We start from the raw sequence: 18,970 nt of genomic DNA, 5'->3' as shown, positions 1-18,970 counted from the left end.
AGGCAACCAAACCCCTTAAATACAGAGAAACCTCTCCAAAAGACCATCCCTAGAGAAGGTTTTTGCGCAACAGATTTTCACTCCCCCATACATTTAGCATAGTGGTAATTTTCTGGGAGAAAAACCACTCCCTGTAGAAGACCATGTTTCAATGTAATTTTAAGTGGTCATTTCAAAAAGGTCTTAAAGAGGTACTCCGGTGGAAAAAAATATTTTTAAATCAACTGGTGCCAAAAAGTTAAACAGATTTGTAAATTAATCCTTCCAGTACTCATCAGCTGCTGTATACTACAGTGGAAGTTTTATAGTTCTTTTCAGTCTGACCACAGTGCTCTCTGCTGCCATTTCTGTCTGTGTCAGGAACTGTCCAGAGCAGGAACAAATCCCCATAGCAAACCTCTCCTGCTCTGGACAGTTCCTGACACAGTCAGAGGTGTCAGCAGAGAGCACTGTGGTCAGACAGAAAAGAACTATACTTAGAGATACTTGAGGTATATTCAAGACCCATTTACATATACCAATATTAGTTATAAGGCATTTATTTCCAAAGGTCAATGATAAAACTATTGAGGAAGATTGATCAAAACCTGTGTAGAGGAAAAGTGGTGGAGTTGCCCATAGCAACCAATCAGATTGCTTCTTTCATTTTTAAAAAGGACTCTGAAAAAGTTGCTCGGGGCAAATCAACCACTCTTGCTCTACACAGGTTTTGATAAATCTTCCCCATTGTGTGTACATAAAATCATCACTATCAATAGCAGTGTCAGTAGACGTGTTGTCTGCTGACCTTTACAAGACTTGTCTTTCTATAAATAGGATAGGTAGCTGGAGCTACGAAAAAAAAACAGTCTTTGAGGAGGCGCTGCTCATGTGTGTGAAAGGACGGAGAGACTCAGGCCAGCACAGGTTAAACTTGTTTATTTTGCAAAAAGAGTGGACAACGCGTTTCAGCACATACAAAGTGCCTTCCTCAGGTCCAATGAGTACAATGCAAACTTCTCTGTTAGTATGCAGAGTTACTTGTGACGATCCTGTGTGCAGCGGCGCCAGCGCCGCTGCACACAGGATCGTCACAAGTAACTCTGCAGACTAACAGAGAAGTTTGCATTGTACTCTTTTGACCTGAGGAAGGCACTTTGTGTGTGCCGAAACGTGTTGTCCACTCTTTTTGCAAAATAAACAAGTTTAACCTGTGCTGGCCTGAGTCTCTCCGTCCTTTCACACACATGAGCAGCGCCTCCTCAAAGACTGTTTTTTTTTCGTAGCTCCATCTACCTATCCTGTTTCTCCACTGGCTCTTGCATAAGAGCCCAGACCCGGTCGGAGTGCAGCAGCTCCCATCCAGCAACTCACAACCACATTTTGTGAGCTACAAGCAAAAACTGGCACAAGATTCTGCATTGCACTTTTCACTGGGAGCACCCCCTATTTTTGTCCTATTTATAAATAAAATTGCATGCAAAATGGTGACCTAGGAATAATTATTGCCTTGATATAACGTTGCATGTACATGTGCCTTGAGACAACAACATGTACCAGTCTAACTTTTGCTAACCACGTAATGGCAAATTGGTCAAGCCCAGTCAGATGTCATCTTTGGCTGAATTTATAAATGAAGCTCAGGCTAGAAGACCTATGCATTAAACCACTGTATCCTTCAGCATTCATTTCTTCTTTCTCTTCTCAACAGGATTATGACACATTCTCAGTTTCAACAGAATGGGATTCTAGAAGATCTGTGACATTTCAGCAAGAAAGAGGTGACAACCATATTCCTATATATAGCAGCTTGTCCTGGATAGAATCAAAGTGATCGTGGAGTGAATGTTAGATTAACTGAACGCATCAAATCTGCATTAAAGGTGTACTCTGCCCCTAGACATCTTATCCTCTATCCAAAGTATAGGGTATAAGATGTCTGATCGCAGGGGGTCCCGCTTCTGAGGATCCCCGCTATCTCCCTGCTGGACCCGGAGTTTGTTTAGAGCGTCGGGTACAGCGCCGGAGCCTTGTGACATCACCTCCACGCCCGCTTATGACGTCACTCTTTGGGAGGGGGTGTCCTTTGGATAGGGGATAAGATGTCTAGGGGTGGAGTACCCCTTTGAAGCCAACAAAAATGAATGACCTGTTTATCATTCCAGATTGTGAATGCTGCTTCAGAAGGAGATGTTTCTGCATTACCGGAGTCGTACTTCTCATCCTGGGAGCCATCTCAGCATTTATAACATTAGGAGTCATCTATGGAATACCAGAAAATGAAAGTAAAAATAAATAGTTGTATATCAAAGTACAAGAACTGTAATAAGCATTGTATTACCATTTAGGACACAGGGGTGCAACCAGAGAGACCCCTGTAGGTATCTTTATAACTCATCTACTGCCCTTGAACAAAAGGGATACTTTATGTCAATGGGGAGAGTGCCAAAATTGTGTGGGGAGACTTACAGGCCATGCATGCTCCTCCCGGAATTCTTTAGAGTGTACCTGTCATATCCCACAAAAAAAGTTATATATTACTTGGTACCTAGTCCTGATCTTGTACATATATTTTTTATGTGTCTAGGACCTATATTTGTCTCACAAATACCTTCTATCTGTTGCTCACTTAATTTTTCATTCAGTGCTTTGGAGGGGCATGTCCTCACTCTGCATGACTTATCTTCCTCCCGGAGTCTGCTGTGCTGTGCTGAGCCTCTTCATGCAATCACTACAGGCTGCTCTGTAACCCCCTTCCCTCCCCCTTTTCATGCCACAGTCTGATAGAACAGTAGTGAGCACAGAAATAGAAGTATATTAGAAAGGTTAATTTTTTTCCAAGATATATAACATATAAAAAGTTTTTGACAGTGCCACCTTTTGGATCTAGCTTCCCTTCAAGTCAGTGTTTTGGAGCCAAGCACTGACTTGAAGGAATGCTACCTCCAAAAGGTGGCACCAGAGAACTACTTTGTATATCAGGTCTACTGCCCTGGGGTAATTTATAACCATTATCTCTAGCTTCATAATTCTAGGGCAGGGGCCTGCAACCTTTAAGACAAAAAGAGCCACTTGGACCCGTTTCCGAAGGGAAAAAAAAACTGGGAGCCGCAAAACCATTGCGACATTTAAAACAAATATGTACAGAATCATGCAGTCAGCTGTCAATCTGAAGAAAAAAAGGATTTTCACTTAACAATATGAAATTCAGAAAATTTTCTTTACTTGCCTTTATCCATGGCTGGCCTACAGGGGTCCAAAACAGGGACGTAATTAGAAATCAGAGGGCCCCATAGCAAAATTTGCTATGCCCAATAATCAATGCCCCAAAATGCCATAATCAGGGCCCCAGTGTACCATAAATCATAATCATTATTTTTTTGGGCCCAGGCCTGGGGTGGGCTTTTTTTGGGCCCAGGCCTGGGGTGGGCTTTTTTGGGGCCCAGGCCTGGGGTGGGCTGGGGAGAGGGGGGTTAATGCACTGGGGAGAGGGGGGTTAATGCTGCCGCGGGGTGAGGGGTTAATGCTACCATTGCCATGGGGTGAGAGGTAACTTAACCCCTCACCCCATGGCAGCGGCAGCGTTAACCTCTCACCCCGCGGCAGCGATGCCGCTGCCATGGGGTGAAGGGTTAAGTTACCCCTCACCCCAGGGCAGCGGTAGCGTTAACCTCTCACCCCGCGGCAGCGATAAAGCTGCCGCTGCCATGGGGTGAGGGGTTAACGCCCCGCTGTCAAGTGAGTAATGTACTTCACATACTCACCAGCTCCTCTCGTGGCGTCTTCCTCTCCCGGCGGCGCTCCTCGACTGAGGCGCAGGCCGACGATGTCACTGTCATGTGACATTACATTGTCACATGACAGTGAGGATCCGCGCGGCCCCAGAAGAAGAGACTCCACTCCGATGGCACCAGGGCAGGTAAGTATACCGATGACACCGTGACGGTCGCTCACGGGCTCAGATCATTCCGAGACACTGCATTATCCCAGAATGAGGGTGACCGGGACCCGGGACAGACTCGCGGAGCTGCGGCAAAGGAGTAAAAGAGCCGCATGCGGCTCCGGAGCCGCGGGTTGCAGACCCCTGTTCTAGGGAAACCAACAAATGGCTGGCTCTAGAGCAGTGGCCCCCAACCCAGTCCTTAAGACCCACCAACATTCCAGGTTATTTCAGTTACTACATTGGAATAGGATGGGGAAAAGTTCAAATCTTGGACTGTTGGTGGGTCTTGAGTGGGACCCCTGCTTTACAGCATGCTTGTTCCATGGCTTCCATACATGGTATAATTTTATAGGTTTTGTCTGGCCACTGAATCCTATCCACCAGAGTCCTATAGATTACTCCAGTTGTTTTTTTCACTGCAAAGGTAGATAAAGAAGAGGAGCTACAAAACCAGTTTTGTATACCTATTAGGGAATTCTAAATTAATATTTTGGATCCTTTGTGATGTTTATTCAATGTGCTCAATAAACGACATGAACTGTACCACTGTTTGTGTTATTACATTACTTACATTGACCCAGATTAAGAAAAAAGTATCATGCGGAAAAATGGATCTCCTATTCAAAGGACAGGGAATACGTTTTAGATAGAGGAGGGTCTGACCCCTGCGTCTGTATGGGGCCCTGGCTCAACCCGGGAGGGGCGCGTCACATCCCCTGCACAAAGTGAGGGCTTACACGCCCCCTCCATATATCTCTACAGGAGTACCTAAGATAGCCGAACAGAGCCCTGTACAGGAGATCGCGGGGGGGGGGGGGGGGGGGTCCCAGCAGTTGGACCCCTCACTATCTGAAACCTTATCCTTTGGATAGGGGATAGGTTTTTCCCAATTACATATCTCCTTTAATCTATCAGACTGAAACACAAATTGTCTGTCTGTTTTTCCCATAACAACCAATCACAGCTCAGCTTTCATATTTAAACAATCTCTGATAATAGGAAAGCTGAGCTGTTATTAGTTCCTATGAGCAACCCAGATAGTTTTTGTCTCAGACAGACTGATGAATCTCTAAGCCAGTGTGTTTGTCCATAGTTAAGACCACATTGTATTTGTGATCAGTATAGAAATACAGGTAATTTCAAAGGGTTCACTTACTTTTCCTTACAAATGTAACAACAGAAAAATGCCCTTACCCTTTTCTTTTCTACCAGATTCATTTACGCGTGAGTGTAAAACATCATCCGGCCAAACTGGCTTCCTATGTGACGACAGAAGCACGTGCATCGTAGCTTCAGCTCTGTGTGACGGGAAAGTGGACTGTGGAAATGGGGAGGATGAGTCTAGAAGATACTGTGGTTAGTTTTACATATTTAGAGATTGGTGTGAAATAGGCACAGAGGCCCGGACTTACTGATACTGTCTAACAATTAGACAATGCAAATCTAGACTAGATGGTCTACAAATGCACCAAATTTACAACAGTGGCTATGAATATAAATCTAGTACATTTGTTTAGACTGTTCATTGGCTTACTATACTCCAATTCTGGTGCACAGGTTTGCACACCCCTTTTCATGGAAAGCCACACCCTCGTTATGCTAAACCAAATCTTTTTGTCAAAAAGGCACAAAATTGGTTACATGTGGCACGAGTCATGTAAAGTTAATGATCGTGTTGACCTACTAGTGGAGGCGTCAAACTAGAAGATCAAAAGAAGATTATTGCCACTTCAAACTGATAGTGTACCTGTCATTAGCAAAAACTTTTAATATAATGTAGATAATACATTTGTAATATACATTGGTTTACAAATGTGTATATTTTTGGGTGAAAAAATACTGTCCCTGCAGCTATTGCCCATGTGTCTCTATGAGAAAACCAAATATAGGAAGTGAGGGTGGGACAAGCAGGGCTCTGTGCAGGCTCCTGGCTTGTCAATCATCCTGCTGTGTGAGCCAGGGGTCATGTCATAGGGCCTCAGTGTACAGAGCCCTGCTTGTCCTCAGTACACAGAGCCCTGCTTGTCCTCAGTGTACAGAGCCCTGCTTGTCCTCAGTGTACAGAGCCCTGCTTGTCCTCAGTGTACAGAGCCCTGCTTGTCCTCAGTGTACAGAGCTCTGCTTGTCCTCAGTGTACAGAGCCCTGCTTGTCCTCAGTGTGCAGAGCCCTGCTTGTCCTCAGTGTACAGAGCCCTGCTTGTCCTCAGTGTACAGAGCCCTGCTTGTCCTCAGTGTACAGAGCCCTGCTTGTCCCCATTGCACAGAGCCCTGCTTGTCCTCAGTGTACAGAGCCCTGCTTGTCCTCGTTGCACAGAACCCTGCTTGTCCTCACTGCATAGAGCCCTGCTTGTCCTTGTGATGACCCCGAGGTACCCCCAGAATTAGTTATGCTGCTGTGACCCCAGAATTAATAATGCCACTGTGCCCCAGAATTCATGATTCCGCTGTGCCCCAGAGTTATTTATGCCACTATGTCCCCAGAATTAATTATCCCACTGTGCCCCAGAATTAATGATCCCGCTGTGCCCCCAAAATTAATGATGCCACTGTGTCCCAAGATTTAATGATCCAACTGTGCCGCACAGAATTAATGATGCCACTGGGCCCCCAGAATTAATGATGCCAATGTGCCCCAATAATTAATGATGCCACTATGCCCCATAATTAGACGCCACTGTACCCCCAGAATTAGTTATGCCGCTGTGACCCCAGAGTTAATGATGCCACTGTGTCCCCAGAATTAAGGATTCCGCTGTGCCCCCAAAATTAGTGATGCCACTGTGCCCCAGAATTAATGATCCCGCTGTGCTCCCAGAATTAATGATCCCGCTGTGCCCCCAGAATTAGTGATGCCACTGTGCCCCCAGATTTAGTTATGCCACTGTGACCCCAGAATTAGTGATGCCACTGTGCCCCCAGAATTAATGATGCCACTGTGCCCCCAGATTTAGTTATGCCACTGTGCCCCCAGAATTAATGATGCCACTGTGCCCCCAGAATGAATGATGCCGCTGTGCCCCCAGAATGAATGATGCCGCTCTGCCCCCAGAGTTAATGATGCCGCTCTGCCCCCAGAGTTAATGATGCCACTCTGCCCCCAGAGTTAATGATGCCACTCAGCCCCCAGAATTAATGATGCCACTCTGCTCCCAGAATTAATGATGCCACTGTGCCCCAGAATTATTTATGCCACGATGTCCCCAGAATTAATGATGCCACTGTGACCCCAGAATTAATGATGCCGCTGTGCCCCCAGAATTAATTATGCCACTGTGCGCCCAAAATTAATTATGCCACTGTGCCCCAATATTTAATGATCCAACTGTGCCGCACAGAATTAATGATGCCACTGGGCCCCCAGAATCAATGATGCCACTGTGCCCCAATAATTAATGATGCCACTATGCCCCAGAATTAGACGCCACTGTACCCCCAGAATTAGTTATGCCGCTGTGACCCCAGAGTTAATGATGCCACTGTGTCCCAGAATTAAGGATTCCGCTGTGCCCCCAAAATTAGTGATGCCACTGTGCCCCAGAATTAATGATCCCGCTGTGCCCCCAGAATTAGTGATGCCACTGTGCCCCCAGATTTAGTTATGCCACTGTGCCCCCAGAATTAATGATGCCGCTGTGCCCCCAGAATTAATGATGCCGCTGTGCCCCCAGAATTAATGATGCCGCTCTGCCCCCAGAGTTAATGATGACGCTCTGCCCCCAGAGTTAATGATGCCGCTCTGCCCCCAGAGTTAATGATGCCGCTCTGCCCCCAGAGTTAATGATGCCACTCAGCCCCCAGAATTAATGATGCCACTGTGCTCCCAGAATTAATGATGCCACTGTGCCCCAGAATTATTTATGCCACGATGTCCCCAGAATTAATGATGCCACTGTGACCCCAGAATTAATGATGCCGCTGTGCCCCCAGAATTAATGATGCCGCTGTGCCCCCAGAATTAATGATGCTACTGTGCCCCCAGAATTAATTCTGGGGGCACAGCAGCATAAATAATTCTGGGGGCATAGCGGCATTATTAATTCTGCGGGCACTGCAGCAGCATTAATTCTGGGGGCACAGTGACAAATAATGATGTCGCTATGCCCCCAGAATTATTTATGCTGCTGTGCCCCCATAATTATTTGTCATTGTGCCCCCAGAATTAATGATGCCACTGTGCCCCCAGAATTAATGCTGCTGCAGTGCCTCCAGAATTAATGATGCCGATATGCCCCCAGAATTATTTATGCTGCTGTGCCCCCAGAATTAATTCTGGGGGCACTGTAGCATCATTAATTCTGGGGGCACAGCGGCATCATTAATTCTGGGGTCACAGTGGCATCATTAATTCTGGGGACATCGTGGCATAAATAATAATATTTATAGTATATTTTTGGGTGAAAAAATACTGTCCCTGCAGCTATTGCCCGTGTGTCTCAATGAGAAAACCAAATATAGGAAGTGAGGGTGGGACAAGCTGGGCTCTGTGCAGGCTCCTGGCTTGTCAATCATCCTGCTGTGTGAGCGGGGGTCATGTCATAGGGCCTCAGTGCACAGAGCCTTCTTGTCCTCAGTTTCCAGAGCCCTGCTTGTCCTTAGTGCATAGAGCCCTGCTTGTCCTCAGTGTACAGAGCCCTGCTTGTCCTCAGTGTACAGAGCCCTGCTTGTCCTCAGTGTACAGAGCCCTGCTTGTCCTCAGTGTACAGAGCCCTGCTTGTCCTCAGTGTACAGAGCCCTGTTTGTCCTCAGTGTACAGAGCCCTGCTTGTCCTCAGTGTACAGAGCCCTGCTTGTCCTCAGTGGACAGAGCCCTGCTTGTCCTCAGTGTACAGAGCCCTGCTTGTCCTCAGTGTACAGAGCCCTGCTTGTCCTCAGTGTACAGAGCCCTGCTTGTCTTCAGTGTACAGAGCCCTTCTTGTCCTCAGTGTACAGAGCCCTGCTTGTCCTCAGTGTACAGAGCTCTGCTTGTCCTCACTGCACAAAGCCCTGCTTGTCCTCAGTGTACAGAGCCCTGCTGGTCCTCAGTGCACAGAGCCCTGCTTGTCCTCAGTGTACAGAGCCCTGCTTGTCATCAGTGTACAGAGCTCTGCTTGTCCTCACTGCACAGAGCCCTGCTTGTCCTCAGTGTACAGAGCCCTGCTTGTCCTCAGTGTACAGAGCCCTGCTTGTCCTCAGTGTACAGAGCCCTGCTTGTCCTCAGTGCACAGAGCCCTGCTTGTCCTCAGTGCACAGAGCCCTGCTTGTCCTCAGTGCACAGAGCCCTGCTTGTCCTCAGTGTACAGAGCCCTGCTTGTCCTCAGTGTACAGAGCCCTGCTTGTCCTCAGTGTACAGAGCCCTGCTTGTCCTCCCTGCATAGAGCCCTGCTTGTCCTTGTGGTGACCCCGAGGTACCCCCAGAATTAGTTATGCTGCTGTGACCCCAGAATTAATGATCCCACTGTGCCCCCAGATTTAGTTATGCCACTGTGCCCCCAGAATTAATGATCCCGCTGTGCCCCCAAAATTTATGATGCCACTGTGCCCCAAGAATTATTGATCCAACTGTGCCGCACAGAATTAATGATGCCACTGGGCCCTCAGAATTAATTATGCCACTGGGCCCCAAGAATTTATGATGCCACTGTGCCCCTAGAATTAGTGATGCCACTGTGCTGCACAAAATTAATGATACGACTGTGCCCACAGAATTAATGATGCCACTATGCCCCAGAATTAGACGCCACTGTACCCCCAGAATTATTATGCCGCTGTGACCCCAGAGTTAATGATGCCACTGTACCCCCATAATTAAGGATTCTGCTGTGCCCCAAAATTAATGATGCCACTGTGCCACAGAATGAATGATCTCGCTGTGCCCCCAGAATTAATGATCCCGCTGTGCCCCCAGAATTAGTGATGCCACTGTGCCCCCAGATTTAGTTATGCCACTGTGACCCCAGAATTAGTGATGCCGCTGTGCCCCCAGAATTAATGATGCCACTGTGCCTCCAGATTTAGTTATGACATTGTGCCCCCAGAATTAACGATGCCACTGTGCCTCCAGATTTAGTTATGACATTGTGCCCCCAGAATTAACGATGCCACTGTGCCTCCAGATTTAGTTATGACATTGTGCCCCCAGAATTAATGATGCTGCTGTGCCCCCAGAATGAATGATGCCGCTGTGCCCCCAGAATGAATGATGCCGCTGTGCCCCCAGAATTAATGATGCCGCTGTGCCCCCAGAATTAATGATGCAGCTCTGCCCCAGAGTTAATGATGCCGCTCAGCCCCCAGAATTAATGATGCCGCTCAGCCCCCAGAATTAATGATGCCGCTCAGCCCCCAGAATTAATAATGCCGCTCTGCCCCAGAGTTAATGATGCCGCTCAGCCCCCAGAATTAATGATGCTGTTCAGCCCCCAGAATTAATGATGCCACTGTGCCCCCAGAATTAATGATGCCACTGTGCCCCCAGAATTAATGATGCCACTGTGCCCCCAGAATTAATGATGCCACTGTGCCCCCAGAATTAATGATGCCACTGTGCCCCAGAATTAATGATGCCACTGTGACCCCAGAATTAATTATGCCGCTGTGCCCCCAGGATTAATGATGCCACGGTGCCCCCAGAATTAATTCTGGGGGCACAGCAGCAGCATTAATTCTGGGGGCACAGTGGCTATTTGTCTTGACTATTCCTCGGCATGTACTCAAAAAGTTCAAGAGACTGAACTAGCTCCTCCTTTGATTTATATTGGAGCACTTTGGAGGGGTCCTATAGGTCTCCACACAAGTCACCTGGTCACTGACACCTTCCCTGGTTACATGACTTGGTAGCAACATTTAAAGGCATATGAACATTTTAAAGACATTCTCATATATAACATAAGGCACTAATTAACCATTTGAGATATATACAATAAGGGTAGAGGTGGACTTAGGGGACACTGAGATAGAGTCCGCCACACAGGACAGAAAGGTACAGGAGTGCAACTCCTGTACTGGGCCACCTCATGTATTACAAATACATGTGATATTATTTTCTACATTAGATAAAACATTTTTGCTAATGACAGGTACACTTTATTCTTTATTCATTTCAAATATAAAGAGGCCCACTGGTCCAGAACATAATCGGTAAATCTAAGACTAGATACACAAGGGGAAACACACTTGTAGGTAGGGGTTGTTATCATTGCTGGAGGGCTATATACTCTCCCTAGTCCGCCCTAGGCTAGGGCCTTCCAGTGAACAGCAGGACTTTTGCTGTGTAGCAAGTCATGTAAGACACTTTCTTAAAACATCTGCAATAGTAAATCAGACCCACAGAGCCTTAGTGTTTACCAAGGGACAGGACAAGCTCTTTTAGTGCACAAAGCAGAATTTCATGATCTACTATCCTTGTCTTTGGCGCCTGTAGGTCATTATAATAGCTGTTGGATGAACAGCCCTGACTTGTAGACTGTAAGCCCTCATCGGCAGGGTCCTCTCTCCCATTACATCAATCTGTCATTTACTGTTTCAGGTCTATTGCACTTGCTTATCATATCATCACCCCTTATAATATGTACAGAACCCTGGAACTAAGGGTGCTCCATGAAAATAGTTATATTCAGCATTTTATGTCATGTGTTTAACATAATACATATGTATAGTTGCATCAAATAGCATCATATGCCACGTAGAGAATGCAATTCTAGTTAAAGTGTTTTTTAGTTTTTTTAAATCCATAAATTCTTCCCCAGAGATTTACCCTTGAGGTTTATTTGGAAGGGCTTTTTCTTTTGCAATAGGACCCAGGCAGCGTCATACACCACTTATCCTTGATACTATTTTGTTTAATCTTGAACATACTTTTTTGTTTTAGTTGGATACCTTACAAATCTCTCAAGTTCACCAACTAAAACAAAAAAGCATATAAAAAATTAGACAAAAACACAGCGTGAAGTCAACCTTAGACTTTTTTTTTATTGTGCAGCAACATTCATGATGCCATAATGTTTTATGTAGGACCTGTGAAAATAAAGACATCCTCAGATGTCATCCTCAGGTGTTACCCTCGCATCCTTCTCACAAAGCCCATAGAAGTGACAAACAGTCTGAGAGGATGTATAACATGCGCTGCACTTAGTGGCCTATATGCTCTTAGGCATCTTAGGCTAATTTCACATATTGCTGTCAGATCTGACACAACTCAAAGGAAAACAGAGACTTTTAGATGCCTATGTTTAAATGGGTACTGTCAGATTCAAAAACTTCTTAGCAAAACTTTAACCTTTCTAATAGACTTCATAAGAAAATGTAATTTCCTTTTTATAAAAATCACGGCTTTGTCCAAGCTGAAGCACAGGCATGGACAAAGTCCAGTAAGTGAAGGTGGGCTAGCATTCCTCTAGCACTCCTCTGTGCTTTCTCCTGTCTGATAGTACTCCTCTGTGCTCTCACCTGTCCGATAGGACTCCTCTGTGCTCTCTCCTGCCTGATAGCACTCCTCTGGGCTCTCTCCTGTCTGATAGGACTCCTCTGGGCTCTCTCCTGTCTGATAGTACTCCTCTGTGCTCTCTCCTGTCTGATAGTACTCCTCTGTGCTCTCTCCTGTCTGATAGGACTCCTTTGTGCTCTCTCTTGTCTGATAGTACTCCTCTGTGCTCTCTCCTGTCTGATAGGACTCCTCTGTACTCTCTCCTGTCTGATAGGACTCCTCTGTGTTCTCTCCTGTCTGAAAGTACTCCTCTATGCTCTCTCTCCTGTCTGATAGTACTCCTCCTGTGCTCTCTCCTGTCTGTTAGCACTCCTATGTGCTCTCTCCTGTCCTTTAGTACTCCTTTGTGCTCTCTCCTGTCTGATAGCACTCCTCTGTGCTCTCTCCTGTCTGATAGTACTCCTCTGTATTCTCTCCTGTCTGATAGAACTCCTCTGTGCTCTCTTCTGTCTGATAGGACTCCTCTGTGCTCTCTCCTGTCTGATGGTACTCCTCTGTGCTCTCTCCTGTCTGATAGGACTCCGCTGTGCTCTTTCCTGTCTGATAGTACTCCTCTGTGCTCTCTCCTGTCTGATAGCACTCCTCTGTGCTCTCTCCTGTCTGATAGCACTCCTTTGTTTTCTCTCCTGTCTGATAGCACTCCTCTGTGCTCTCTCCTGTCTGATAGGACTCCTGTGTGCTCTCGCCTGTCTGGTAGCACTCCTCTGTGCTCTCACCTGTCTGATAGGACTCCTCTGTGCTCTCTCCTGTCCGATAGCACTCCTCTGGGCTCTCTCCTGTCTGATAGTACTCCTCTGAGCTCTCTCCTGTCTGGTAGCACTCCTCTGTGCTCTCTCCTGTCCGATAGGACTCCTCTGTGCTCTCTCATGTTTGATAGTACTCCTTTGTGCTCTCTCTTGTCTGATAGTACTCCTCTGTGTTCTCTCCTGTCTGATAGTACTCCTCTATGCTCTCTCTCCTGTCTGATAGGACTCCTCTGTGTTCTCTCCTGTCTGATAGTACTCCTCTGTGCTCTCTCCTGTCTGATATGACTCCTTTGTGCTCTCTCTTGTCTGATAGTACTCCTCTGTGCTTTCTCCTGTCTGATAGGACTCCTCTGTGCTCTCTCCTGTCTGATAGCACTCCTCTGTGCTCTCTCCTGTCTGATAGTACTCCTTTGTATTCTCTCCTGTCTGATAGTACTCCTCTGTGCTCTCTCCTGTCTTATAGGACTCCTGTGTGCTCTCGCCTGTCTGGTAGCACTCCTCTGTGCTCTCACCTGTCTGATAGGACTCCACTGTGCTCTCTCCTGTCCGATAGGACTCCTTTGTGCTCTCTCCTGTCCGATAGCACTCCTCTGGGCTCTCTCCTGTCTGATAGTACTCCTCTGAGCTCTCTCCTGTCTGGTAGCACTCCTCTATGCTCTCTCCTGTCCGATAGGACTCCTCTGTGCTCTCTCCTATCTGATAGTACTCCTCTGTGCTCTCTCCTGTCTGATAGGACTCCTTTGTGCTCTCTCTTGTCTGATAGTACTCCTCTGTGCTTTCTCCTGTCTGATAGGACTCCTCTGTACTCTCTCCTGTCTGATAGGACTCCTCTGTGTTCTCTCCTGTCTGATAGTACTCCTCTATGCTCTCTCTCCTGTCTGATAGTACTCCTCCTGTGCTCTCTCCTGTCTGATAGCACTCCTCTGTGCTCTCTCCTGTCTTATAGTACTCCTTTGTATTCTCTCCTGTCTGATAGCACTCCTCTGTGCTCTCTCCTGTCTGATAGGACTCCTGTGTGCTCTCTCCTGTCTGATAGCACCCCTCTGTGCTCTCTCCTGTCTGATAGGACTCATCTGTGCTCTCTTCTGTCTGATATTACTCCTCTAGGCTCTCTCCTGTCTGACAGTACTCCTCTGTGCTCTCTCCTGTCTGATAGTACTCCTCTGTGCTCTCTCCTGTCTGATAGCACTCCTCTGTGCTCTCTCATGTCTAATAGCACTCCTGTGTGCTCTCGCCTGTCTGATAGGACTCCTCTGTGCTCTCTTCTGTCTGATAGCACTCCTCTGTGCTCTCTCCTGTCTGATAGCACTCCTCTGTGCTCTCTCCTGTCTGATAGCACTCCTCTGTGCTCTTTTCTGTCTGATAGGACTCCTCGGTGCTAGCGCACCCTCACTTACAGGACTTTATCCATGTCTGTGCTTACGCTTAGACAAAGCCATGATTTTATAAGCCATGATTTTTTATAAGCCATGATTTCTATAAACCTTAAATAAAATTTTCTTAGAAAGTGTATTAGAAAGGTTAATGTTTTGCCAAGATGTACAACATATAAAAAGTTTTTGTATCAGACAAAGCTCATTTAAAGTGTCACCTTCTAAAGACAGTATTTCCACAGTCATTGTTTCTTATGGCACATTATTGATCTACCTAACAAATGTTTTATTTAACACAAAATAGGAAATTTACCTAATAGTCTTCCAGAAGGCTTGGTGTTCAAGTGTGCAAACAAGAGATCGTGGACATACATTGACAAGCTTTGTGACAACAGGAATGACTGCGGAGACTGCTCCGATGAAACAGGTATCGCAAAACGGGCAACAATCTGTCAAGCATAGTTTTTTTTAGGATATGGTAATGGGAAGCCTTAGCAAGGTATTGTGCAACAAGTAAAGTATTTGCCCTTTTTACATGTCTACTATCATAGAATTTTTACCACTTCTAACACCGCTTTCTTGTGTAATCAGGAAAAGCATGCATAAATCGACAAATGGGCGTTACCATTCCTCTTGTCAGGGGAGTGTATTCATACTCTCTCTTTTTTTTTTTTTTATAGTGTCAGCATTCATTGCACTGTCTAGGGACACATTCTATCAATTTAAGAAATTCTAAAATAGTTGTCAGTTATTCATAAATCTTCAGAAGGAATGCACAGAAGAGCAACACAAGGCCAGTTCAAGAAAGATATTCCAGAGTACTTTAGTATTTATTGAAACTATAATGTCTCCGCTGTCTCGTGGACACAGCTTCACATCAAGTTTATACCGAATCTCAAGGAAAGACACGCTGGTTTGCTTAACTGATGTAATCTTTACTGAGATATAATGAACACACGGTAAAACTGTAAAACAAACATATGAAAGACAGATATAAGCATGGCTATTCAAGTGCCTTACATTATGCATAGCTAATATATAGATAGGGTCTAACATGTGCTCACTTACTACACACTGAAAACACACATTATCTATCTACAAATGCCTAGCATCTCTCTACACAAGATAACTAACAATTCCTTACTCACAGGCTTTGGTATTTATCAGATTTGCAGTCTGTATTAGCTTTAAGAAGTCCTGTGGATCTGGTCACTGTGGTGGCTGGAGCTGGAATGAATTAGACTTGCCGGGGCTAGCCCTAGACTTTAGAGAGAAGGCCCGCCTCTAGGCTTCAAGAAAATGGAGGGTCTTAAAGGGACAGACCCTGCTGAGTGCCAAGCATGTAAAATACATTGCGAAGGCAGCACACTCCCCACCTGGCATACTTTTTTGTTATGCCACTAACCCTTGGACAGAAGTAAAACTACTTCAGAAATTGGCCTTGCATACACTTTGGGAATGCCCTGTCTAACAATCCTAACTTCAACCTTTCTAACTCTAGCATCCCTACTAGGATCAGTCCCCACAATGAGTCCAATAGGCCACTCGTTCCTGTGGGCCTGAGAGTCTTTCAGTAAAACAACGTCTCCAACTTGTAAATTGGGCTTGTCATCTTGCCATTTCTTGCGTGGCTGGAATATTATCAGGTATTCCTGTCTCCATCTCTTCCAGAAAATGTCCGCAAGACTTTGAACTTGTTTCCTTTGCTTGGTGTACAAGTCCTTGAGTGAATTGTGTTGAGAAATCTCTTCCTTTTTCAGAAGGCCCTGGATTTCTTCTTTAAAGACTTCCTGTTGGACGCATCTGATGATCGTGACCTTGGCTTGTTCAAGGTGGTCGTTGCTACGCTGATCAGTATTGGTAGCTCTGCAGGAGGATCTGGCTAGACAGATAAGTTTTCCGATTGCACGGGTCAGCGACTTCCAGCTGGAAAACCTTTCAAATCTATGAGCGCCCAGACTGTCTCTTGTAACTATAGTCCTACAAGCTGCAACTTGAGGTCTTACCTCTTTGTCTTGATCTGGTTCTATGAGCTGAAAGGTCTCTACCTGAGTATTTTCTTTGGTTTCTGGTTTACGAAGAAAAGATGGACCTACAAACCAGTTAGTTTGCTTGAGCGCAGCAGCTGGCACTAGTCTTGTCCCATGATCAGCTGGGTTCTTGTCTGTGCTGATGTGATGCCACTGTTCTGGACTTGTAGACTTTCTGATACGTGTCACTCTGTTGGCCACGTATGTATAAAATCTTCTTGAAGCGTTGTGAATATATCCTAACACAATCTTGCTGTCTGTATAAAAGTTCACTGCATGGATCTCAATGTCCAGTTCTGTTGTAATCATGTCTGCCATTTCCACAGCTAAGACAGCAGCACAAAATTCTAGACGTGGGACAGTGTGAGCCGGTCTGGGAGCCAGCTTAGATTTTCCCATGAGGAACCCGACATGGCTTTGTCCCTCAGTGTCTATTACCCTAAGGTAGGCGACAGATGCGATAGCCATAGTGGAGGCGTCAGAGAATATGCATATTTCTCTTCTCTTTGTAGCAGACAAGGAAACAGATACGTATGGTCTAGGGATGTTGAGTTGTTCAAGCTCTAACAATGAGTCTTTCCACAACTTCCACTGCATTTCCTTCTCTTCAGGTAGTAGTACGTCCCAGTCACTTTGTTCTTGCTCAGTAGTGATCTGTCTCAAAAGAGCTTTACCTTGCATGATGATGGGTGCTACGAACCCCAGGGGGTCGTAAAGACTGTTGACTGTAGATAGGACACCTCTTTTTGTGAATGGCTTCTATTCTCTGGAGACCCTGAAGGTGAAACTGTCAGTCTTCAGGTCCCAACTAATCCCAAGACTTCTTTGCAAGGGTGGGGATTCTGTTCCTAGATCCAAGTCTTTAAGGTCTTTAGCATGGTCTTCCATTGGAAATGCTTTCATGACTCTGTTGCTGTTGGAAGCTACCTTGTTCAGTCTTATGTTGGATTCTGCCAACATTTCTCTTGTACTTTTCAGGACGTTGATAGCTTCTTCGTTGCTGGAGAAAGAAGCAAGTCCATCATCTACGTAGAAGTTCTTCATGACGAACTGTGTGGCTTCTTGACCATGTCTTTCACCTTGCTGTGCTGCTCGTATCAGGTTGTAGATAGCTACAGCTGGAGAAGGGCTGTTTCCAAACACATGTACCTTCATCCTGTACTCTGTGATTTCTTTGTTAAAGTCATTGTCTTCATACCACAGGAACCTTAAGTAGTCTCTGTGATCTTCACGAACAAGGAAACAGTAGAACATCTGTTGTACGTCTGCTGTCACTGCTACGAGTTCTTTTCTGAACCTGATGAGTACTCCAAGGAGTGTGTTGTTCAGGTCAGGTCCGCTGAGAAGGACATCATTTAGTGAGATGCCTTTGTGCTTCGCACTAGAGTCAAATATTACGCGTATCTGGCCTGGTTTCTGAGGATGGTACACCCCAAATATTGGTAAGTACCAGTGTTCTTGGTTCTCTTGTAGTGGTGGTGCCCTTTCAGCTTGATCGTTATCAAAGATCTTTTGCATGAAGGCTTGGAAGTGTTTCTTCATATTTGGCTTTCTTTGTAGCATGTGCTGTAACGAGGTGAAGCGTTTCTCTGCTTGTACTTTGTTGTCAGGAAGGCGATGGTGTGGTGACCGGAAGGGTAGAGGGGCTACCCAGCTGCCTGATTTGTCTCTGAAGACTTCTCTGTCCATAATCTCAAGGAAGAGAGTATCTTCCACCGAGGGTGCTAGCTTGTCGTCATCTCGTGTTCTTTCAAACACCTTACAGCCCAGTTCATCTGTATCTCCAGTTGAGGCTAAGTCTTCCATGCACCTCTGGATACTCCGATGATGTGTTGGGTTTACAAGTCTCTCTTTAATGTGTAGACTGTTGGTACATGGGCAAAGACAAGATGTACGACCATTCTGTAACAGATGTGTTCTGTAGACATTTACCTTTTCTGGTTTGTGGAGTCCGTCTAGACATACTTCTCCAACGATGACCCATCCGAGATCAAGGCGTTGTGCAAATGGTGCATTGTGTGGCCCATTGTACTGTTCTCTGACTTTGTGCACTCTGAGGATATCTCTCCCAAGTAGAAGGATGATTGCAGCATCTGGATCTAGTGCTGGTATCTGGTCTGCTATTCGCACCAGATGGGGGTGATGACGAGCAACTTCAGGTGTGGGGATCTCTGACCTGTCGTCTGGTATCTCATCACATTCTATGAGAGTAGGAAGAGTCACCTTTGTCTTTCCATCTAATGACTCAATGATGTAGTTGTTTGCTCTTCTCCCTGTTGTCTCTACAACTCCAGAACAAGTCTTCAGGGTGTATGGAGTTGGACTTCCTTTGTCACCGAAGAGGTCAAAGAACTCTGTTTTTGCCAGAGATCTGTTACTCTGTTCATCCAAGACTGTGTACATCTTGATTGCTTTTTCTCTGAAGCCTGCAGGATACAC

The 18,970-nt window shown here is 45.9% G+C and overlaps 1 protein-coding gene across 7 annotated transcripts in view; it reads left to right on the top strand.

Annotated features, from left to right (window-relative positions):
• Nucleotides 1–18,970, top strand: part of LOC130311911 (low-density lipoprotein receptor class A domain-containing protein 1-like) — a 45,949-nt gene that overhangs the window by 23,306 nt on the left and 3,673 nt on the right. For all 7 annotated transcript variants that reach the window (XM_056552548.1, XM_056552549.1, XM_056552545.1 and 4 more), the window contains 4 exons: nucleotides 1,691–1,760; nucleotides 2,145–2,264; nucleotides 5,135–5,278; nucleotides 14,806–14,928. In XM_056552548.1, coding sequence (XP_056408523.1) covers nucleotides 1,691–1,760; nucleotides 2,145–2,264; nucleotides 5,135–5,278; nucleotides 14,806–14,928 — 457 coding nt within the window. The remainder of the gene's footprint in view (nucleotides 1–1,690; nucleotides 1,761–2,144; nucleotides 2,265–5,134; nucleotides 5,279–14,805; nucleotides 14,929–18,970) is intronic.

The sequence above is a fragment of the Hyla sarda genome, unplaced genomic scaffold, assembly GCF_029499605.1.
Source record: "Hyla sarda isolate aHylSar1 unplaced genomic scaffold, aHylSar1.hap1 scaffold_1694, whole genome shotgun sequence".
NCBI classification, from domain to species: Eukaryota; Metazoa; Chordata; class Amphibia; order Anura; family Hylidae; genus Hyla; species Hyla sarda.
Note: the sequence above shows the minus strand (reverse complement) of the source record. Positions and strands in the feature narration are given on the sequence as shown.